Below are 25,104 nucleotides of genomic sequence, written 5' to 3' on the forward strand. Positions count from 1 at the left end.
GTTGGGGGGGCGGGCAGTGCCGGCACCATGTGGCCTACACCAGCTGATGCCAACACACAGCCCCACCTCCCCCCCAAAACTCTCCGTGACTAGGTGCAGTTTAAAATTGGAAGTGGACACCGGCACTCGGAGTGAGGCTGAAATTTCCCCCCACCGGATGCCGTTGAGTGTGCCCACTCCCAAGGCCCTAAGTGTGCATTTGTGTGGAATGTTTTTTGTGGAAGTGTTTAATGTGCAAATAAAATTGGGGGGTAGGCTGCCACAGGACTGCGGAAATGGGATCCATACCCGCACCCCCTGACTTACCCACACCCCAAGGCCCTATGTGCATGTTTGTGTGATGATGTGAAGGAGCAGGAGGAGGGAAATGTCTGAGGATGGGGAGGAACGGCTGAGGGGCCTGAGCCCTCCAGGGAGCCAGCTCCCCTACTGGCCCCAATAGGCACCTCCGTTCCCAAAATCCACCCGGGGCATGGAGGCCCCAGCCTATCTAGCCATGGCCCGAAGCAGCAGCATCACAGAGCCCCACGGAGTCTGAGGCCACCAACCCACACCACCCCAGCAGAATATTTACTCCCATCCCCACATTTACTCAACACCTAGGTAAAGCTGGATCCCCCCCTCCTCCCGGACAACCCCCCCCATGGTGGAACTGCCACACGTTCCGGCCCTCTTCCCGCAGCGTATGCCAGGACCCAATCCCCAAGGCCCCACCCATATCCCCATCCGGGACGGCCGCCCCATACCCTAAGCCACCAGGCCCACACCCAGACCAACCCAGGGGCATTGCAGCCACTAGGCAGCGACCGCAGCCACCGTCAAGACCCCCTAAGGCCCCACACACAACCACCAGAAGCCCACCCCCGGAGGTAACCCAAGCACCACCAGAGTCGGGCAGCAGCCCCCCAGCCCAAGACCCCCCTAGTGAACCCACCCCAGGGATCCTCCAGATACTCCAAGCTCAGACTCTCCACCACATCAACCACAGCATCCCGCAGGACCATATCAATGACCCTCCATCATCGCTATGTGATGGAACCGATCAAAGGAGCCCAGAGAGATTGATTTGAAGTGGAGGCAGAGGCTGTCTCAAGTGTAATATGATCCAATAAAAGATTTCTATACTGGTTAATGCAAAGATTATCTTTTTTTTCCAGTTTATGAGGATAGTTTTCTTAGCGATGCATATGGCAGTGAGAACCACGTGAACCAAATTTGTTTCAATCGGGACATCCTCTAGGTTCCCCAGCAAGCAAAATGAGGGGGAAGTTGGGATATCACATTTCAGACACTTTGACAGGTCTTCACATACTCTATACCAGAATCCCTGAACAGGTGGACATGACCACAGTGCGTGGATATAACTGTCAGGAATGTTGTCTGTGCAGTGTGTGCAGGTGTCAGATGGCACAAATCCCATCCTGAACATCCGATGACCTGTATAGTGTACTCTGTGTAGAATTTTGTATTGAATTAGTTGTAAATTGGGGTTTCTGATCGTTTTAAAAGTTTTTAAACAGGTTTGGGACCAGAAAGTCTGATCAAAGCTAACTAATAGATCCTCCTCCCATTTGCCTATAGGAATTGCTATTGTATCATCTATTTTGGTCAATGTTTTATATACTTTAGACAGTAATTTGGGGTGTTTGAGATTACAGAAGTCTAATACCCTTGATGGTGTTTGTAATTCTACTTTAAGCTTAAATTTTTCTTTAACTACTGATTTAATTTGGAGATATTCTAAAATCTATTCTTGTCTATCCCAAATTGGGAGACTATTCTGTTAAATGGAATGAAATCCAATCCTTCAACTATGTGTTCCATGTATAGAATTCCTTTACTTTTCCAGTATGGGAGGTTCATCATTTTATTGTTTTGCAATATGTCAGGATTATTCCAGATGGGTGTGCGTCTGCATGGAATTAGTGAAGACTCCGTCATTTTTAGATATTCCCACCATGCTGTCAGTGAGGTACTGATATTAATACTTTTAAAGCTTTCATGCTTTCTTATTTTTGAGCTAATAAACGGTAGGTCCGAAAGCTCTATAGTATTGCAAAGTGTCTGTTCTACATCTAACCAGGACTCATCCAGCGGGTTATGTTGCAACCATCTTGGTATATATTGGAGCCTGTTGGTTAAGAAATAATGATAGAAGTTGGGTAGATCCAACCCTCCTCTATCTTTGGTCTTCTGTAGTGTTTTTAAGCTAATTCGTGGAGGTTTATCCTTCCAAAGGAATTTAGTGATGGAGGAGTCCAGGGATCTAAACCAATCAGATGATGGCTTGTTTGGGATCATAGAAAATAAGTAATTGATTCTTGGTAAAACCATCATTTTAATTGTGGCAACCCTCCCCATAAGTGATATCGGTAAGGATTTCCATCTAGCAAGATCATCTTCCACTTTCTTTAATAGTGGGATGTAGTTTAGTTTAGTTAGATCTGCCAGCCTGGGAGACACATGAATGCCCAGGTATGTAATATTCCCTGATTCCAATTGTGTATTAAGGGAATTGACAAAAGAGAAATTAATTGGAAGAACTGTGGATTTTAACCAGTTTATTGAATAATCTGAAACTCTTGAAAAGGAGTTTATTAGTTCAATTGCCTGGGAGAGAGAGGATTGAGAATTCTGAAGATAAAGTAACACGTCATCTGCATAAAGACTGATTTTATGTTCTATGTTCTTACACTTTATGCCTTTAATAACTGTAGTTTGCCTGATTGCTGCTGCTAGTGGTTCAATAAAGATAGCAAATAGCGAGGGGGAGAGAGGGCATCCCTGCCTGGTCCCCCTCTGAAGACAGAAGCTATCTGATGTTTGGTCATTTGTCCTGACGCATGCTGTTGGTGAACTGTATAAAATTTTTAACCAGTTTATGAAGAAGTTTCCAAAACCAAATTTATGTAAAGTTGCAAATAAGAACTTCCAGTTAACTCTATCAAAAGCCTTTTCTGCATCGAGAGATAATATACTGGTTTCCATGTTTCTGCTATAAGAAAAGTCTATTAAGTTGAGTAATCTACGTGAATTTGTGGATGAATGTCTCCCCTTAATGAAACCAGTTTGGTCTGGATGTATTATGAAAGGGGTTACCTTCTCTAATCTTTTTGCAAGGGCTTTACAAATTATTTTCAGGTCAACATTAATAAGAGAAATTGGGCGATAGCTGGTAGGAAATATAGGATCTTTGCCTGGTTTTAACAGGAGACTAATGTTGGCTGAATTCATGTTTGGCTGTAGTCTACCATTTTCTTCTATTTCACTCATCATTCTGAAGAATGTTGGCCAGAATGATCCAGAATTCTTTGTAGAACTCTGCTGGAAACCCATCTGGACCTGGAGCCTTCCTATTAGGCATGGAGTTAAGAGCTTCCTGAAGCTCATCTGATGTTAATGGCGAGTCCAGGACTGTAGCTTGGCTATCTGATAATTTAGGAAGTATTATCCTGTCTAGAAACTCATTGATCTCATTATCTGATGGGTTAATCTGTGGTGAGTACAAGGTTTTGTAAAAATCTCTGAAAGTGTTGTTTATTCTTTCAGGGTCATATACTATATTCCCAGTTGAGTCTTTAACAGCAGATATGGCAGTTTTCTCTTTGTTTATTTTTAACTGGTTGGCTAAAACTTGCCTGATTTATTACCGTGTTCAAAGTTTTCTATTCGTAGTCTTTGTGCTAAAAATTGTGTTTTTTTGTCAATAATTCCTTTAAGTTCTAGTTTACTTTTACGCAATTTGTTTTGTAATTCTTCTTCTGGGGATGCCTCTAGAGACTTAATGATTTCTTCTAATTCCTGAATACGTTTGTTTTCTATTTTTTTCTTATGTGATGAGAAGGAAATTATTTTACCTCTCATCACTGCTTTCCCTGCCTCCCAGAGAACAGATGCTGATGTTCCAGGAATGTCATTGTGTTCTAAATATAAAGCCCACTCTTTTTTATAATATTCCACAAAACCTTCATCTTTAAGCAGTGACGTATTAAACCTCCAGTTTTACCTGATGGGATTGTTTTCTTATTTAACAGAGTTAAAGAAACTGGAGCATGATCGCTGACAACTATAGGGTGTATCTCCGTGTCTGAAATGTCAGCCAATAATGAGCTGCTGACTAGAAAATTAAGAAAAAGTATACTCTCTATGGCTGGGATAAAAAGATCGCCATGCATCACAAAGCCCATAATCACTCATATACTGTTTGACTATATTAGTGGAATGCCAATTGCGCTGAGTCCCAGCTGTACTGAGCCTGTCTGAAGAATGATCCATCCAAAAATTAAAATCTCCGCAAGTATAAGTGGACAGTCCAAGTGTTCGAGAGTACAGAGAAAAATTATGAAAGAATGCGGGTCATCTATGTTTGGACAGTATATGCTAACAATACATAAGCTTTGATTTTGTATAGATAGTTTTAGTATTATAAATCTACCATCTGGATCTGAGACTGTGTCCAATACTTTGAAATTTGTATTTTTGTGTATTAAAATAGCTACACCTCTTTGTCTAGAGTTATAGGCGGCAGAGAACAGTCTGGGAAACTCAGATGTTTTAAGTTCATCTGCAACTGTGGCAGACCTATGAGTCTCTTGTAATAAGACAACATCTGCCTGCAGTCTTTTAAGCTGATCAAAAATCTTTAATCTCTTCTCCTTAGAGCCAGTTCCGTGAACATTCCAACTGACAAACCTTAGTGTACCCATAGTTGTGTGTGTGATTAGCTAATGTATGGTGCCTTCATGTGAGTTAGTTAAGTAAATAAATGTATAATTTAATCTGAAGAAAAAATATAAATAAAAATAAAGCGATAAATAAGTAAATAAAAAATATATGTATAATAATGCTAATAACAATAATATTATTAATGCTGATGATAATAATAATATTAATGCTGAAAATAATAATAATGCTGAAAATAAATAATATTAAAATGCTGATAATAATAATAATAATTCTGATAATAATACTAAAGCTGATAATAATCAGACAATAATAATAATAATAATAATAATCAGACAGAACCAAAAGTGTTTGTGGTTGTATGATAAAATGTAATAATTATAATCTAGTGTTTGTATGCGTTGTGTGTGTGCTGACGAGTGTAGGAAAGTTGTGTGATTGTGTCATGCGGATGTAAAGTTCCAGAAGCAGGTAAAAGAAGGAAATGAAAGAGTGATAAAGGTTAAGAAAAGAAAAAAAGTAAAAAGAAAAGGTGTTAGAGGTGTGGGGTGGTGAGAGAACAGGTGATCCCATCATCTAAACACGGATATAGCATTTTTTTTTTTATATCCTGACATGCTCATACCCAGTGAATCCCGATAAGAATAATAAACTTGTGACCTGATGTTGGGCTAATAAAGCCAGTCTGTCACTCCTCGCTCCTTGTACAGCCTGTTGTTGACGTAGAGCTTGTCCACAGAAATGACAGCGTGGCTCCCTTCTTGGATGAATTTTTTACGTATTGGGAACAGAACTCTGCGCTGATCCAAAATTTCTTTAGGAAATTGATCATTCACGCTGAAATATTTCCCTTTGAGCTCTTTCCCGTGGCTCTTAACAAAATCCTTCTGTTTAAAATGCTCAAATTTAGCCACGATGGGACGAGATCTTCTGCTGTCTGCTCTCTTGGCTCCAAGGCGATGTACCCGGTGAAAGGTGAGGTATCTTCATGTGGGTCTGGAGAAAATACTTGATTGTTTGTTCGCAATCCTCCGGTTGTCCTCCCGTCTGCTCCGGCAGGCCTGCGAACACCAGATTGTCTCTCATGCTGCGGGCCTGAAGATCCAAAACCGTCTCCTTCAGGGTCTTGTTGTCCTGGGAGATCCAATCCCTCTGTCAGGGAAGACACAGTCTCCCGCAGAGACGCGTTTTCAGCAGCAAGCCGCTCCACCTGATCCTGGCTGAATTCCAGAGATTGTCGGAGGTTCTGGAACTCCTGGTGTAGAATTTCGAGCAGGTGGAGTCGTCCCTCAAATCCCAAAAGCCTTTTATCTATAGAATCTAATAATTCTAATATATCCTTGCGGGGAGATGAGGTCACCTCGGGGGAATCCTGAGGACGGCTTCTCTTGGTAGCAGGTGTTTCCGTGTTAGCTGCTGCTTTCTTAGGCCCCATGACAACAGACTCAAAAACTTGATCAATATAATTTTGTAAACTTTCCAAATTTTCTTCACTTACCTCCAGGTTGAGTGAGTTATACTTACCGGATTAATTGCGTCGTCAGTAAATAAATTTGGCGTAAATGTGTCTTAATTGTTTAGAATGTTCGCTAAATAGCTGCCATCTGCGTCAAACGCTGCCGAGAATCCGTGATCTTCCTAGCCAGCACTTCTCTCTCCCAGCATGCTCCTCAAGACAGCTGACTTGCTGTCATAGTGCCAATGCCTGTTTTTGGAAGGACTCCATTGGGTTATATTCCCAGTTATATCCCTTGTCTGCCAACCCAAGGTGCCCCCACCTTTCTCAAAGGAGTTTTCTTTTGTGGGTTTTGTTGGGTTGGTCCCCATCCTGAGGAGCCCATAATAGGTCTCCACTGCGTTCCTTTGTAAATCTGGCCCTTGCCTATAGGTCCTCTGCCTATGGTCCTAGGTTCTCTTTAGGGAGGACTGGGTCGGAACATACTCCATAACCACCCAACACACATCGTCAGACCCCACCTCGACAAAATGAGAACAGTACTCTCCTACCTGATAAGTCTTACCTTGGTTGGGACGAGGGTGTGTTGAGACTTGGTTCTGGTTTGACTTATGGTTCCACAAGGAGGCCATCCTGCCAACTATGCCACTGTAAAAGAATGAGTCTCAACACACTGGAAAGCCACCAGTATATTGTATAGTATATTGTCCCTGGCTGCAAAAAGGGTTTTGAATTGAGCAAAGATGTGCATGGGTTCAGTTCCAGACTGAACTGAATTAGTGGTGGAAAAGATGGTGTCTTCCGAGTCCGGAATCGGAAGTGACGTCTTTCTTGGTGCCGGAACCAGAAGTGATGCCATTCTTGGCACCGGAACTGGAAGTGACACCATTCTTGGAGCCAGAACCGGAGATGACACTGTTGTTAAACCAGATAGGTTTTCCCGTATTTGGCTTGCAGAGACAACAGAAGAAGGTTTAAAGCACCCTGTCACCCTCTGGCCTGGCGGATAATTACCTCCACTTGGTCCACTCTGCCTCTTCCTAAAAGTGCGTGACAGCATACAGTTTTTAAAAGTTTATAAAAATATCTTTATAATCAGAGTCTGAATATTAAAAGCCATTTGTGGATATTTAAAGTTAATATAAATTTATAATAAATTTAAATATATTGAGTGAAAAGACTCTGGCACATTTCTAGTAAACTCAGTGGGATCCTGACACTGGATATTAAATTAAGTTTCCCCATGCTTACCCGTGTAGTTTAGGAAATGAATGGATGGATGTGGATGATTACTTGTTTTAGAATATAACACTAGAAATGTGTCTTTAATAACTTTATTCCTGCATGTACTGTGAAGTAAGTTATATCTTTCCAGTTTAAGGTCATGCCTGTGATCATCTTAGTAACACTGGTTGCAAGGCAGATAAGAATCCCACTGGTAGGGACACCAGTCGTTTTCAGGGCATAATAACACACCCACTGAAGCAGAAAAGAGACTCAGCAAGGGTGCTGCTTTGTAAATTGTGGAAACAGAAATTTTTTGTTAAAGTATTTAGCTTTAGTCCTGTTATTATCTACAAATCATATTGGTGTTGCTGTTGCTGGCATTCTCAGTTTTAGTGGTCAGGTTTAATTCCAGCCTTGTCGTAGACTTTCTATTTGATTGAGTTCATCACTATGGATTGAAGCATTCATGTTCAGTGAAATACAGGGACAAATTTCACAGACAATTTCATTCCCAGGCCCAATCCTACAGTCATGGATTTTCTTCCTATTTTCCTAAAAATATTTGGAGAACAGTTTATTGCATGCCTATATGCACCCTGCCTGGAAAAACATACACTAATCCCAGTACACTTGTAGCAGTACAACGTATAGAATTAAGGGAGAGAATGCAGTTAAAGTTGCTAATTGAGTAAACAATGTGAGGTGTTTCCAATATAGACATACAATATATGACACAAATATGCTTGTACAAATGTATAGAATATATTGAAAATGTCCTATAGATTTACTATGAACATAGTCTGAAAGTTTATGGAAGAAGTAACTGAAGTAAGAATTTCTTGAAAAAAATACTCTTTCAAGATTTGGCAATTTTAAGAACAGAGGACATTTTCATTGTCGGTAAATAATAAGAACAAATATATATGTGTATGTTATGGCACATGAACATTAAAAATGTTTCATTATATTGTTAATGGTCATTTTCAAGGTTAAAAAAATAGCTGATGACTACAATGAGTGGTCAGCATTGCTACCTTACAGTTGCAGACTCTCGAGTTCAATTACAGTGGAACCTCGAATCACGACTGTAATTCGTTCCAAAACTCTGGTCACAACCCGAAGTAATTTCCCCCATAGGACTGTATGTAAATACAATTAATCCGCTCCGGACCGTAAGAGCTGTATGTTAATATATATTATTTTAAAGATTTTTAAGCACAAAAATAATGCTATAGAATGCACAATGCAATAGTCAACTAAATGTAAAAACATTGAAAAACACCAAGAAAACCTAAAACAGAGAAAACTAATCTTGCAGTCTCTTTAAAAGCAAGCCCAAGTTCATTCTTTAACTGCTGTGGAACGAGCCCCGGACACAAACAGGCAGACATGTTGTAAATCACCACCACATGTTTATTTACAGTTACTATTTACTAGTTCAATAAGTGAACACACAGAATCCCAAGACTTCCCCAAAGTCCAGGCCTCTCACACTCTCTGCCTTACTTCGGACTGCCTCCACTCTCTTCTCCAAGCTCTAGTCCTCTCCTCACCTGACTCCAGCCCTGAATGAAGGGAGGTGGCCCCTTTTATAATTACTCGGATGTGCTCCAGGTGTTTCCCGGCAATCTTCCACCGACACACCTCAGTGCGGCGGAAGTGCCGGATGCATCCCCGGAAGCACTCCAGGTGTCCCTGCCCCTCTTCGCCCCAGCATTTCCAGGTGTGGCGGAAGTGCTGAGGTCCAGGGGCCCCAAGGCATTGAGGCACCCCCTGGCGGTGACCATGGGGTCCTACAGGGTTTAGTTTCAAAGCCCTGTACCCATGGCCACCAAAGGCACCAGGGTGGTCGCCCCTACATGGTCTGAGGGAGGCGCAAGCCCTCCTCCGGTCCTCTGAGGCATCCCGGCTGGGTCGCCCCCCCAGCCATCTGCGACACTGCCTTCTTTACTGCCTTGTCACGCTCTCTATCTCTCTCTCGCTCACTCTCTCGCGCTCTCTCTCGCTCGCTACACAGGGAGAGACTGAACACGTGCAGAAATCATCGGCACGTACGAACCGGAAGGGAAACTGGCTTGTTCATCAACTGAGTGTGTGGTCGTGAACAGATGCAACAGTTTGGCGAACTTTTGGTCATAACGCGATTTGTACGTGGTCCGAGATGTTCGTGACCTGAGGATCCACTGTACTAGCTTTTCACTGTTTGTATGGAATTTCCTGGTCACACAGTTTATCAAGTCTAAGGTCAATACAAAGGTAATGTGGGTGCATGCCCACTGCTCCCTGGTCCTGCCTTGAGTGTCCCTTGGATCCTGTTTTGTTTATGAAAATTTTGTGCTGGCAACCACCTGCTCAAACCATTTACTAAGATGGCAACACTCTGAAAGAAAACTAATAATAAGCCATTTAATTAAAACTAGTAGAAATCATTTGTTAATGTACAAATTCAGTTTAGTTTCAATAATTATACTATTAACTTTATGTGGAAAAAAGCTAATTAGCTAATCAATTTCAAAAGATATGAAAACATGAAACAAAGTCATTGTGACAGAATTACATGTCAATAAATATATAAAAACACATTAAAGGATTTATTTCAGTTTGCAGTTTCAGTATGTTGCTAGGATGTGTTGCACTTTGGCTTTCTATGTGCCAAGTAAGGCTGTAATACTCGAGTATGTTCCTAGAATTGTCTTGAAAACTGGGGCTGTTTGTACTTGGACTGGTCCTGGTCTTGGACTTGACAAATGTCATTTTATTATTATTATCCACTTATCCGGGGTCGGGTCGCGGGGGCTTAAGCAGAGTGGCCCAGACTTCCCTCTCCCCGGCAACTTCTTCCAGCTCTTCCGGGAGAATCCCAAGGCGTTCCCAGGCCAGCCAGGAGACATAGTCCCTCCAGCGTGTCCTGGGTCTTCTCTGGGGCCTCCTCCCGGTTGGATGTGCCCAGAACACCTCACCAGGGAGGCTTCCAGGAGGCATCCTAATCAGATGCCCGAGCCACCTCTTCTGACTCCTCTCGATGTGGAGGAATAGTGGCTGTACTCTGAGCCCCTCCCGGATGACTGAGCTTCTCACCCTATCTTTAAGGGAAAGCCCAGACACCCTGCGGAGGAAACTCATTTCAGCCGCTTGTATTCGCGATCTCGTTCTTTCGGTCACTACCCATAGCTCATGACCATAGGTGAGGGTAGGAACATAGATCGACTGGTAAAGTAAGAGCTTCGCCTTACGGCTCAGCTCCTTTTCACCACGACAGACCGATGCAGAGCCCACATCACTGCGGATGCCGCACCGATTATTATTATTGTTATATTATTCAATTATATTATATTATTATTAAATATTATATATATATATATATAATATATTAAATATAAATTAAATATTATTATTATTCAATTCAATTCTTTATTGTCATGTGTACAAGTACCATGTACAATGAAATGCTTGTTTACATGTGCCTCCGCAGACAGTAAACAAAGACAAAAAAAAAACAAACCACACACAATAAATAAATGAATATAAATAAGTAAATAAATAAAACCAGAATCCTAGGAATAAATAGAGACAGTGGCAGAAGTGTATGTGCAGGTAGCAGTGGAGGTAACACAAGGTTACTGATTATACATGAGTCTGATTGCAGTTGGGTAGAAACTGTTCCTGAACCTGGAGGTGCACGTCTAAAATGACTTTAGTTGCTTCCCAGATGGGAGTAGGGTGAAAAGTGACAGTGTAGGGTGGCTGGGGTCCTGCCTGATACGGTTCACTTTCCTGAGACAGCGTGTAGTGTGGATGTCATGGATCGCAGGGAGCTGTGTGCCAGTGATCTGCTGTGCTATATGTACCACAGGCTGCAGAGCTCTGCAGTCCTGAACTGTCCTAAACAGTCCTGATCAGTTGCTGTACCAGGATGTGATGCATCCTGTCAGGATGGATTCCACAGTACACCTGTAGAATCTGCACAGGGTTGTGGGGGACATCCAGGCTTTACTCAGTCTCCTGAGGAAGTAGAGGCATTGTCAGGCTTTCTTGACTACTGCCGCAGTGTGACTTGACCATTTAAGGTCATCAGTGAGGGTGACTCCGAGGAACCTAAAGCTGCTGACCTGCTCCATAGACTCACCTCTGATGTAGATGGGGCTGTGCTCTGTTGCTTGTTTGCAGAAATCCACAATCATCCCCTTAGTTTTGCTAACATTGAGGGTGAGGTTGTTGTCCTGACACCATTCTGCCAGGAGTCTGACCTCCTTCTTCTAGGCTGGCTCATCGCCCTCGCTGATTACACCTATTACAGTGGTATCATCTGCAAAGTTGAAGATGGTGTTAGAGCTGTACTTAGCTACGCAGTCATGGGTGTAGAAAGAAAGGGGCTCAGCACGCTGCCCTGTGGGGTGCCAGTGTTGATGGGGATAATGGAAGAGGTTTTTCCACCAATACGCACTTGTGAGGAAGTCCAGTACCCAGTTGCACAGTGAAGAGCTAACCCCCAGATCCAGCAGTTTAGCGATGAGCTGGGATGGAATGACGGTGTTAAATGCAGAGCTGTAGTCCACAAACAGCAGCCTGACATAACAGTTCTTGTTCTCCAGATGAGACAGGGTGGTGTGAAGTGTTATGGAGATGGCATCCTCAGTGGACCTGTTGTAATGTTAGGCAATCTGGATGGGGTCTTGACTGTCAGGGATGATATCCTTGATGTGTTCTAGCACCAGCCTCTCAAATCACTTCATGGCTATGGGAGTATGTGCTACTGGGTGGTAATCATTAGGGCAGACTACTTTATTTTTCTTTGGGACAGGGATGATGGCTGTGTGACTGAAGCAGCTGGGGAAAGAAGAAACTCTCAGAGATGTGTTAAAAATATCCGTAAAGACAGCAGCTAGATGGTCGCAACATGTTTTTAAAATGCGTCCTGAGACTCCGTCTGGGCCGGGTGCTTTGCGGATGCTGAGTCGGGAGAAAGTCTTCCTCACATCATCCTTAGAGAGCTTCAGGCTAGAGTCTTGCGGCGCTGTGGGGGGTCGTACACGCCTGTCCGTGTTAGCGAGCTTGAATCGAGTGAAAAAAACACATTCAACCCAAATAGTGAAATGTGTGAAAGTAAAAAGCTAAATCTTAACATCAATGTGGTTTTTAACAGGGAGTCAGTAAAGTTTCTGAAGGACTGGAGTTATGTGTTTAATGGAAAGGCTTCTGGTAATGATACAAGCAGCAGCAGCATTCTGAACCAGTTGGAGTTTGTGGAGGAATTTGTGTAGGAGACCAAAAAGGACAGAATTACAATAATCAATATGAGATGTAACCAGAGGATCTACAAGAATAGCAGAGCTATCAGCTGTAATACAGGGGTGTAGATGGCTAATATTATGTAGTTGGAAATTTGAAGACCAAGTGATATTATTAATATGTGCTTCATATTTTAAAATACTATCGTGAATAACACCTAAACTCTTAATTATAAATAGTCAAAGAAATATAGTCACAAAACAGTTTTAGTTCCTACCAGAAGAACCTCTGCTTTATCACTGTTTAATTTGCGAAAGTTAGCAGACGGCCATGTTTAACTTCCTGCAAGCAGTCAGAGAGGGAAGAGGGTGGAAGAGTGGAATCAGGATTAGCAGACTGATAAAGCTGGGTATCATCAGCATAACAGTTTAATGAATATCTGATTTTCTACAAATATGACCAGGATGTAGAAGGTAAATAATAAATAGAAGGGCGCATAAGACAGAGACCAGGGGAACACCACTGAAGACTAGGCAAACTTGTGATTTAAACAAAAGCTGTGGAATGTGGAATGCCAATGATACCAATTGATTTTAATCTCTCTAGGGCAGTATCATTGTGTCAAAGGCAGAATTCAGCTCAATTAGGACAAGTATGGTTAACAGCCCAGAGTTAGCTACCATCAACAGATCAGAACCAGGGATATCTCTGTACATGAAACAAACGAAAATCAGACTGAAATTGTTAAACAAATTATGGTTTTCAGTAAGATGAGAGTAAACCTGCACTGCAAGAATAAAGAGTAGGCAAACAGGATTTCAATACATGAGTAGGAAGTGGATCCAACTGACATATTGAGGGTTTAGATTTTCTAATAATACCAGATATTTCATCCACAGTTGTGAGTTTAAAACTAGAAAGAAAAGAAGATTGGAGTCATAAAATGTTCCATGTGCAGAGGTTCCTAAAGAGGTCAGATGCTGGTGGATATTTCCAACATTAGTATTAAAAAAGATCATAAAGAATTACATTGATCAATGCAGTAAAATTGAGGTGGAATATTGTCAGGTAGCAGTAGGATGTTGTTTACAATAGAAAATAAAGCCCTAGTAATCCCTTCACCTGACCTAATTAGTGTTGCATAATATGTGGTTTTTGCTTCAGACAGAGTATCCTTATACTAACATATGTGTTAATCATTCATATTCTTATGGACAGCCAGGCCTGTCTTTGTATAAAGGCATTCTAAGCGGTGACATTTAGATTTAAGTTGATGTAGTTACAAGGTAAACCAGGGGGCAGAGTGGATGAAAGAGAAAGACAGATTTTTTAAAGGAGCAAAGTTATCTAAAGACTATTTAGTTGTTCATTGTAGTGGGAAACCAACTCATTTGGGTAAATAAAGTGTTGCTGCTGGGTAGGCAGTCAACTCCATTGGAGAAGGCAGTTAAATCAACATTCTTAACATTGTGAAATGAGATACAACAAAGTGGGTTTGATTTATGTACTATTAAATTGACATTAAAGGACACCAGTTTGTGGTCAGGTATGGACAGGTCAGATGCTGTGCAATTATAGGCATTAACATTAGAGCAACAGATAAAATCAGGAATATGGCCTTTAGAGTGTGTAGGAAGTTTTATATATCCCTCATAAAAGTATTAGTAACAGTGTCCATATGTATATTAAAATCACCCAGCAAAATAACAATACAGGACATAGAATAAAGGGTATTTGCAAATTCAGAGAGATCATTTAAAAAGTCATTATTCAGCTTGGTTGGTCGATAAACAGTGGAAAGTATAGTTAGAAAAAGTCAGTTGAGTTGTAAGACAGTGGACTCAAATGAGGCATGCTGAGGCATAGTTTTAGAGAATACTTCTCATTGTAGAGTATTGTGAGACTGCCACCCCATCCACAGGCACAGGGTTGACAGATGTAAACAAACCCAGGAGGAGCAGCGTGATTAAGCTGAAAAAAATAATTGGGTTGCGGCCAGGTCTCAGTCAAACAAAGAAAATCAAACTTACGGTCAGTTAGCAGATCATAAAGTAGAGGACCCTTACTGGTGAGTGAACAGATGTTGAATAGCCCAAAGGCAAGCTTGTTTTTCCCAGGTGTTGCAGTAGCTGACCTTATCTGTTTTGCTAACACATTATGGGTCAACAGCCCGTCCAGGTCTCTGTGAAGGTGGAGGACAGTTAGACCAAAAATATTGTACAGGCTTTTACTAATGACAGATAAAGATCCATCAAAAACCACAGTGAATGTATTTCCGACAAGAATGATGGAGAATAGCCAGGTGCTGATACAGTGACAATGATGGGGTAAACCAGAGTTAAAGATATTCACTGGATGAAGTATGAAAAACAGGATAATTCAGGTAATCATGCTCCAAAGAAACAGTCTGTTAATCTGCATTGTGGAAAGCTTCCAGCTGGAGAAGGCAGGTCATTAGCAACCAGCAAACACCGTATTTATCAGATATCATTAAAACAAACAAAACAAAACTCAACCCAAATTATAAAATCCAATGTTGATTAAATGAGAGAACAGCAGATTAATGAAATAAACGTAACTAATAAAATAAAACTAAACCAAGTCTCCAACAGAGCAGCGACAGCCAGTAGCGCTAGTGTTCATCCACGTTTTATAGGTTCAAATTCTTTGAGCAAACTGGAATTTAAGGTATGGCTTAATTGTACTCTTGGCAACTGAAATAAATAAAAGCAGGTTTCTTCTTTAAAAACATAATTTTTTGCTTAATCACACATCAGTCTGTTCCTTTCCTTATCTGTAACTCTTGAAACAGCACTAAAAAGCCTTTTACTGACTATACTGGTGCTGACAGACTCTTTCATTATAGTCAGATAAGGGAATCAGACTGTACTGCTTGCCCAGTAGTGCAGATCACTGCTAGGTCTCTACTTTTAGTTCAAGTTCATGTGTACATAGTAGACTGCAATTCTAACATGCATGTCTTCTCAAAATCACTCAATACCAACAAAAGGCACACACATTAATTTTTGTACTGTATGTGCATTTTATGTATTATGAGTATTTTTACTTTTTTTGTTTCTGGTGTGTCTGTAAAGCATGTAGTGCTTGTAACTTGCACATTGCTGACTGACATGTGATAACAGCAGTTTTAACGAGTTGACACTTGAGAAAATAACCCTTCACAAAAACATTAATGTCTGCATGTGCAGTGACTTAAAGAGTACATATTCTGACATTCTATTCTGCTGCCTGCAGCTGTTATACTTATCCTAATCAAAAAAGTTATTTTTCGTCATGATATTTCAACCATCAATAGTGATGCATACACACAAATTGAGAGCAGGTTGCATCATAATGTAGAGTCATATATAAACTGAGACAACAAGGATTTGTATATGCTTTACAAATAATATATGAATATGCCAAGGGTTGCGTCATTATTTTGTTATGTATCTCCTTCATACCATTATTTATTACTATTGACAAGTATTGATTGCCAAAATTTGTCTCATTGTTTTTTGCAGCCAATATGCTGTGTCTGTCGGTAACCCTGTTTGCCAAATATTTTCCTGGAAATTTCCAGGGAGGCCAGTTTAGACAAACTTTTTTTTCTTCCTGGTGCCCTATAATGCTTTTATCACAGAATTGTAACAGCCAATGTAGCTGCACCAACCACTCACTGTATATACTGTAATGTTGATCATAGTAATGGGGCAAAAATGAGCAGAAAACTTGCTATTACATTTAAACACAAAACATGTACGCAGAAAGAAACTTGAAATGTGTCAGTGTATCTGTATCTTAAAGGTAGTATCTTTTTGTATGGGGTTGTATGTGACCTGTATGTAATACTGAGCATACCCCTTTAATGGTACTACCCAGAGTGTTTTGCAGTTTATGTAAACAGAAAAGAGTGAAGAATCCACATTAATGTGCTTTTTGCAGCAGCAGAAAATCAGGAAACATACTTCCGGTTGGGAGCACTGAAGGTTTTGGTTGGAGAGAGATGTGTTCGTTCTATCAAATGTGTGAGGGCCAAGAATAGTGAATCTCACTGTTCTGATATTTAATGCTGTTAATTTTATCTGAAGAAGTTATGGTGATGCCAATTGTGGTGGCTAGCAATGCTGACTCACTGCTTAAGGTCACATTTTGGTCACACCAATCAGTCCAGCAGAGTTGGTAGATGTTTCCTTAGCCATCAGAGGCACTTAAAAAGCCATTGCACCATTGTAATCCATTCAAAACTAGCTCAGTTTCTCCTTCTGCATTGATTTTAAGGCGTTTCCATGATGTTGCAGAACTTAAGGCAAAGCAAATTACTCAGAAATACAAACTGAATTAACCCTTGTAGTGACTTCATGTTTAGTTTTCTGATGTTTAGATTGCTGGTGTTGTACCTCCCCATGTAATTTCTCCATCACATAAGCAACATTTTGAAGAGCTGTTTGCTTTGTTTTTATTTGAAAAAACGGAAAACTTTCCAAGCAGCAGTGTGGCTTAGTTTGGATTTAAGGTTTATTTGGAGACTACAGTGTATCTACTGTATAGTTCTAATGTAAAAGGATTAACTTTGATGCAAGTCAATTTTATATAGCGTTTGAAGCATCAAGATGGGTGCCTTTAAAATTCAATTCAGTTTGTCAGTAGTAAATAAGTGCAGTTATGTATTATATGCAAAATGGTATGAGATCTCTCTTAAATTGAAAGATTTGTCAATCATTTCACTTATGGAGTTGGCATAGTCACATTTTTTGATTAGGAAAATTAATCTATATTATATATTATTTTCAATTGTACTGATAGTGTACATATGTAATAATCACTTCCTGAAACAGTGGTTTGTAATAACTTTGATTTAAATACAATAGCTTGTGGTTTACCTATTTAAATATTTGGACATACTGGGCTAATAGAGCTTTTTTTTTCACAGCCACTGCCCTTGTTTTCCCAGCAAAAACAATCATCTTGTGTTTCTTAAATATGACATACTTTTCACAATTTCAGTTACTAATTTACTTCCAGACAAATTTTTGTGTTTAAAGTCTAATTGTTGTTTAATTTTTCCACTGGCCAAATTTGTCTACTGTTGATACTCACAAAAAGCCAAAAGACAGAGTTGATCGGAAGTCAGACTACCTAGTGATGGTATCAGACCAATACTAGTACTAATGATTAGAACTGGTGCATCTTTAGTCTTCACTATAGAAAAGAATCACTTGTAGAAATCACATTGCATCAGTTGGTCCTATTGCTTAGTGGCTGTGGTGGGTGTTTTAGAATTGTAGGTTAAAACATGCTTTACATAAACATTCTGTAAGAATTTTTTTATGAGCCTAGGCCTTTGTCAATTCATATTTATTTAATGTATTCAAAATAACTGAGAATTGAAGGTCCCCAAGGTACAGTCTTTAGACATATTAATAAAGAAGATTATCTGTGAAGAAACGGTTTATTTTATATTTGTGCAAAACTCACACAACCATATTTTGTATCAATAACATTTGTCATTAAGAAATCTTTTTGTTTCCATTATCTCATAGAGTGGTATAATGTCTTCTCTCAAATTCAGCTTAGTTTAGACAAAATGGACAAAATAAGCTTCTTCAGTCTTCTTTCTATCTTTAAAACCTCTGTTATATATTTGTAATTAATATTTCCTCTTAACATGAAACTACATATACTGCAAGTGTTTATGTTAAACTCTGAATTAGGTCCATTTGTAGTGATTTAGCCAGCTGTGGGATCTGCTAGCCCATATCGTTTTAGTTTCAATCACAAAGTTATACAGTATTCTTATTTAAAATTATAAATGATCTAAGTCTAAGTTTTTGATTTTTATCTAATATAAAAGACAAGACTTATATACTGTATGTTTATACAGTAATATGTACTGCTGTTGACCAGTGTTGACTCTTATCTAAAACAGCTTCCATTGTAGAAAAGATCTGTATTGTTAGATAATCTCATTCAACCTTTGATTTATAGTTTACTGATCAGAGGCTACAGAGATTACTTTGTTGGATTTGAATAATTTATTTTTCACTTGGTGTCAAACCTGCTAAAGTAAAATTTAAGTTTTTTAATGTAACATTATTATATATAATTGTCTGGACTGTGAAAGTGCAATTGCCATTATTTTTGCATACCTTTTAAATATTTAATTTTACACACATGCTGTAATACTTTCATTGCAGAATGAAGTTTGTGTATTGGGAGCTGCAGGAGTTCCAGTTCTTTAATAATGTGTAATCTTAACAAAACACAAACATCACTTTTAACAAGCAGTTAATGATTTAATAAGATGAACTTTGTAATTTTAGGGTCAACCAGGTCCTCGAGGGCCACCGGGACTTCAAGGTGCCCAAGGATTTCCTGGTTCTATTGGGTTAACAGGCCTAATAGGTGAGAAAGGCAGCCATGGCCTACAGGGACAGACAGGAAATAAAGGAGATAAGGTAAGTAGTCTTAGTAAAGTTGTTTATACTAATAATGCAAGGTTTTTGATAACAATTGTAGTTGGTTACATGTGTTGCATATCAATTACATTTTATGTGTTTTAATATAAAAATATACTGGATTTTTCTAAAGCAAATTAAGAAGTGAAAAGTGTTCATAACAAAGCTGTCTACAGAGGAACTCTCTCAGCCCTTTCTGAGAATTAAGCACTATGTAATTTTAGTAAGATCAGCAATCATACTTTTTCTTTAGTTTGGTTGTGTTGCATAATCCTGAACAATAAAAGTTATTAAAATTGTTTGTATCATACATTTTATAACACACGTGTGAAAAATAAGAAATATTTACACAAAAAGTACAGCTAATTAAGGCTATACAACCAAAATAGCGTCTTTTTGTTACAGGCCTGATTAACCTAATCGGCATGTTTTTTGGGATGTGAGAGAAACCCAGTATACTCACAGAGAAAATGTGCAAATTCCATACTGAAAAAAGCTGGACCAAATTGAACCTCCAACTCTGACCACTGTGACACTTGTCCCTAGACTTTGATATTGGCAGTATTTACAGTGGTACCCCAGTATATGTCCTTAATCCGTTCCAGATCCTTGGACTTATACCAAACAGGACATATACCAAACAAATTTTTCCCATAAGAAATAAAGGGAAAATGAGTAATCCGTTCCCATGAAAAAAATTCTATTGTTATTGGCATATTATACATTGATGAGGTTGTATAAAATAATTTAAACACTGCTTAATACTAAAATACATAAATACAAAAGCAATTAGATGAAATAAATGAAAATTTAACCTCACTTTACTTTTTAATAATGTCTTTGTTTTTCACAATCATAGATACCAGCCAAGTCCCGGATACGCATGCCACCTTCATACTTTTCAACAATCAATTCAAATTTACGCGGAAAAACATAATCACACAAAAATTCACAGAGAGTTATAGCTCGTACTGACGCTTGTGGGCAGTTGTGGCTTTGTCTCAAGAGAGGTAAACAAGGGTAGTGTGCGGTGTTCTAGCACAAGAGTCATATTTTAAACAAAGGTCATATGCCAAGCAAAATTTTTTACATCCAAACAGGATGTATACCAAGTTGGACTTATTCCAAAGCGGACATATACCAAGGTAACATTGTATACCTAAAGAATAGAATCATACCTTGATAGCTTCACTATGATTGCAACTGTAATGCTACAATAGCAGACTCTTTTGGTAACATATACTAAGCTAAACTAAGCTTAACATATACTAAACTAAGCATATACTAATACGATGCACATTTAAACAGACAATGCAGATTCTGTACATAAAAAAGGGCATCCACTTGACACTCACGTTTCTCCCTGCTAAGTAAGCAAAAGGTATTGGCGTTAGGGTGTTTTATGTTGTTCTTTAGAAATGATAAAAAAAAAGTGTTCTAGTTCAATAAGAACTGAAAACACAAGGAAAGTCAGTTCTGTGTTGGAGCAGAGGCATGTGCCCCAAACTACAGACACAGCAATACCTAAACACAAATCCAGATTCAAATAAATAATCTTTATTTGACAGAATGTCTTCCACATACAATTATCAGCTATTCACAATTCCTCCTTCCTCTTCCAAAACAGTGTTGTCCATTGTCTCCCGACTCTGACTCAGTTTAAGTGAGACAGCGGGCTTCCTTTTAAACTAGACCCGGGAAGTGCTTCCGGTCTCCTGTCCAGGTCATCCAGAGCATTTCCGGGTCGTACAAAAACGGGGCAGTCTTACACCAGCAGTGCCCTCTGACGTTCACCCAAGACCCCAACAGGATTGTGTTTCCGGATTCCAACTCCCATGCCACCCTGCAGGTGTCCTGATTGGGCTTAGCTCTTTGGGACTTAGCCACCTGTGGGGTAATGATCTGCTCCCGATTAGCCTGTTTACCTAATTCTTTCATTATGACCTCCTGGCCTGCCATGAATCCTTCCATTATTCCCGCCAGGATGTCTGTCCTTCCACTCTGGCACCTGCACCATATTTTATACTTACCCAATTAAGGTGAGATATTGAGGCATTGTAAATATAAAATATGCATTAGATTTTCTTTTTCGGACTCCTGAACTCTCATAGTTCCCTGATGACTCGTTGCAATTAAAACATTAGTATAGGATTCTCCACTTCTCTGATATCCAGGAAAAGAAACTTTAGTTGCTATTTAGCCACAGGGTTTTTGGTTTTCACAGCTTTGCTCAACTCTGACCACCTGTCTTGATACTCCCCTTTCCTGTATACAGATTTTCTAGTTGGTTTTTAAATAATAATTATTTTATTTATTTTTTGTAATCAGATTTTTATTAGCAATATTGTGCAACAAACAGATCTCCTAATAAATAAAACATGATGTATTAGTCTGGATGACCTAATTTAACAAAGTATTCAATTCTTTTAATATTTTAAATGAAAACATAAATAACAGAGCACCCCTAGCCATCCATTCTACCATGACCTCATCTGAGAGAAAAGCCCAGGAAAATAGAAAAGAGGAAGAGAAAGATATATTAGTGTGAAGACTGGTTAAATCTTTTCGCCAAGTGTGGTTAAGGAAAGTAGATTTACAATGGGTAACCTAACCTGTGTACCTTTGGTTTGAAGGACTCAGAATGAATCCAGATTGACACAGAGATAAACTTTAAAGTTTAAATAGACTTTGTCCAGCCTTTGATTTGTAACTGTGAGACAGTAGAGATGAATCAATAAATCAATATACCTCAAAATTAGGTGTGGGAAAAACAAACATTCCATTGTATATCTTATAGTGAATTCAGGAGTTTGTCTCAGGTCTTCATTCTAACAAAGATCTTAATTTTTAAGATATTGATATATACTGTATATAATAAACCAGACTTCCCACCAAGTTTTACAGCAACAGCTTGTAAGGGTTCCCATCCATCCTTTTTCACCCACTCACTATTTTAATTTAATAAACTTCTCCACCATGGCCCACACTATACATTTATTACTTTCATTGGTCCCAAATAATCAATATCAATTTTACCACCTAGTAATACTAGCATACATATTTATTTAGATGAATTCTTCCAGCCGTTAATACATACATATTTACATAAATGAAATCTATTGCCAGCCATTCAACATCTGTTGTACTTTTGTTTAGATTGTCTTCTTCTAGTATAAGATTGCAATTTTGATAAGGCCTATCCTAGCAGTAATGTGCTGCAGGCAGGACACAGCCCTGAAAAGTATGCCAGCCCATCTCTAGACAATTTAATGCAAATACCCTCTGTAGCTGTACTTAATAATCTATATATAATGTATTATACTCACTTTCAGGGGTTTTGCTCTAATGACACAGCCTTTTAAGATGTTCAGTAAGTGGAAATAAATGTAATAAGTAAAATATTATTACAAACTACTAATCTTATTGTACTAGCTGTGAAAGATGCTTTATACTATAAAAATTCTGCAAGTCTAAGGGCATGTTTATACTTCACGCTCAGAACGCGTATGTGCCCGCATTATGGCTGCCATGCGTTCCCAGCATTCATTTGATGTGTCCTCTGAGCAGGTCCTCAGAAATTAATGCAATGTGTGTGCGAATTGCAGTACCAGCAAAAAGTCAGGGGGGCGCAGTGTGATAAAAGTTTGTGACGTCAGAGTCTCTGTTTACTAGGGCGCCTGCCCACCACAGGGCACACACACACCAAGCACAATTTAGAATCGCCAATGCACCCAACCTGCATATCTTTGGACTGTGGGAGGAAACTGGGGTACCCGGAGGAAACCCACACAGACACGGGGAGAACATGCAACCTCCACGCAGGGAGGACCCCGGAAGTGAACCCAGGTCTCCTAACTACGAGGCAGCAGCGCTACCACTGCGCCACCGTGCCGCCTACTTTTATATTCAAGCATTGCATAGTCCCGATTGTAATGACACGATACATTTTAAAAGTCTTACATACCATCTTTTGTGCAGTTTTTTTTTTGTAACTTCACAACAGCAACATAATGTACAGTACTTGTTTTTCTCTGACATTTCAAAGATGTATATGTTAGGTTATTTGGCAATTACAAATCAACCCTGCATGAATGTTTGTGTAAGTGAACACTATGATGGACTGGCATCCCATTTAGGTTTTGTTTCTGCTAGTTTTTCAATGTTTTTGGCACAAATGGTGGCTATGTATGATCGAGCTGTGAAATCTCCTGTAAACTCAATGCTGAACTCAAGTAAATTAGTATGTAAGATATAGATTTTTAAACAGCATGAAAACTTTGGTTACTCTTTTATGCTGCTGTAAGATGTATACAATTTTATAACAAAAAAGATCAGTTTAAATTATGGTAATGTAAAATCCAACATTAACTATTGTGTTTTTTCCTTTTTCTGCTTCTACACCTGCATTCTTTTCAAGGGGCCAATAGGTGTCTCTGGATTTCCTGGAGTCAATGGGATTCCGGTAAGAAGCCAACAGTTATTTGTTTTTCATGCTACATTTTTTGTTTTTGTCAGATCTCTAAACACTGTTCTCTCCATGATGTTTGGGAGAAAGATACATTTGTTGTTGTTTTACTACTCTTCTCTACAGTTTAAAATTACAAGTCAAACAATTCAGATGGGATTAAAGTGCACAATTCAGACTTTAAATTAAGGTAGTTTGAATAAATTTCTGTCACACTATGTAGAAATGACACTTTGTCTACATGGTCCTCTCATTTTAGGGCACCATAAAGTTTGGAACAGTTGGTGTCATAGGTGGTTATGATTGCTCAAGCGTGTTTCACTGCTATATTAGTGCAGGCATACAATACCTAGGTTTGCGTCTACCTTTTTGTTCCTGTAGATGCCATTGTTCATCAGGAGGACAAGAGCTGTGCCAATGAAAGTCACAAAAGCCATTATAAGGCAGCAAAAAAAGAACAGAAACATTAGAGAAATCTGTAAAACCTTAGGAATACCTAAATCAAATGTCTGGAGTATTATTAGGTGGAAAGAATGCACTGGTTAGCTCAGTAATCTAAAAGGGACTGGTAGGCCAAGGAAGACCTCCACTTCTGATGACAGAAGAATCCTCACTATGGTAAAGAAAAAGCACCAAACCCCTGTCTGACAGATCATAAGCAGTCTTTAGGAGGCAGTTTTGTATGTGCTGAAGACTACTGTATACAGAAGACTTCATTAACAGAAATAGAGATATCATATTACAAGATGCAACCCACTAGGTATCCAGAAAAACAGGATGGACAGATTACAGTTTGCGAAAAAGTACTTAAAAAGCCTACAGAATTCTGAAAAAGGGTCTTGTGGACAGATGTGACAAAGATTAACCTGTATGAGAATGATGGCAAGAGCAATGTATGGAAAAGAAAAGGAACTGCTAAGGATCCAAAGCATACCACCTCATCTGTTAAATATGGTTACAGTTCCTCCAAATGGTGCTTCATCCTACAAGAATATAATGATCCCAAGTATACTGTTAAGCACAGTTTTTCAAAGCTAAAAAAATGGGAAATTCTTTAATGGAGAAGCCAGACACCCAAGAGAAAACTTAAGGTAGCAACAAGCAGGAGCTGAAAATTCCTACATTAGAATTGGTAGAGCATCACCAGAGAAGATACTTAGAACCTGGAGCCTCATGCATAACGCCGTATGTAGAATTCACACAGAAACATGGCTTACAGACAAAAACAGAAATGTGTATAGGCACAAAAATGTCCAGATGCATAAATCTGTGCGTATGCTAATTTCCACATTCTTCCCCTACATAAATCCCGGTCAGCGTGAAATGTAACACACGTGCATACACAAAATGCCACATCCCAACTCCTCCCAGTATTTCACATAATTTAATATGCAAATTGATATAAATATCTTTCTTTTCAGTGTTCAGTTAAAAGACAATAGAAAAAGCATGTGAAAAAGAGAATTTCAGAGAATGCAAAGTTGAGGAAAGGAAAAACTTACTTTGTTGGCTTAAGCAGTGGTATAAATAACAAAAGGAATTCGATCGAGTGATACAGAATGTGGAAAAACTCAAAAGTTCAAGTT

The 25,104-nt window shown here is 39.3% G+C and overlaps 1 protein-coding gene across 1 annotated transcript in view; it reads left to right on the top strand.

Moving 5' to 3' along the window:
* col4a6 (collagen, type IV, alpha 6) overlaps positions 1-25,104 on the top strand; it is a 582,406-nt gene that overhangs the window by 164,768 nt on the left and 392,534 nt on the right. Inside the window, exons 4-5 of the mRNA XM_039765772.1 lie at positions 18,919-19,053; positions 23,471-23,515. Coding sequence (XP_039621706.1) covers positions 18,919-19,053; positions 23,471-23,515 — 180 coding nt within the window. The remainder of the gene's footprint in view (positions 1-18,918; positions 19,054-23,470; positions 23,516-25,104) is intronic.

The sequence above is a fragment of the Polypterus senegalus genome, chromosome 10 (genome assembly GCF_016835505.1).
Source record: "Polypterus senegalus isolate Bchr_013 chromosome 10, ASM1683550v1, whole genome shotgun sequence".
NCBI lineage: Eukaryota > Metazoa > Chordata > Cladistia > Polypteriformes > Polypteridae > Polypterus > Polypterus senegalus.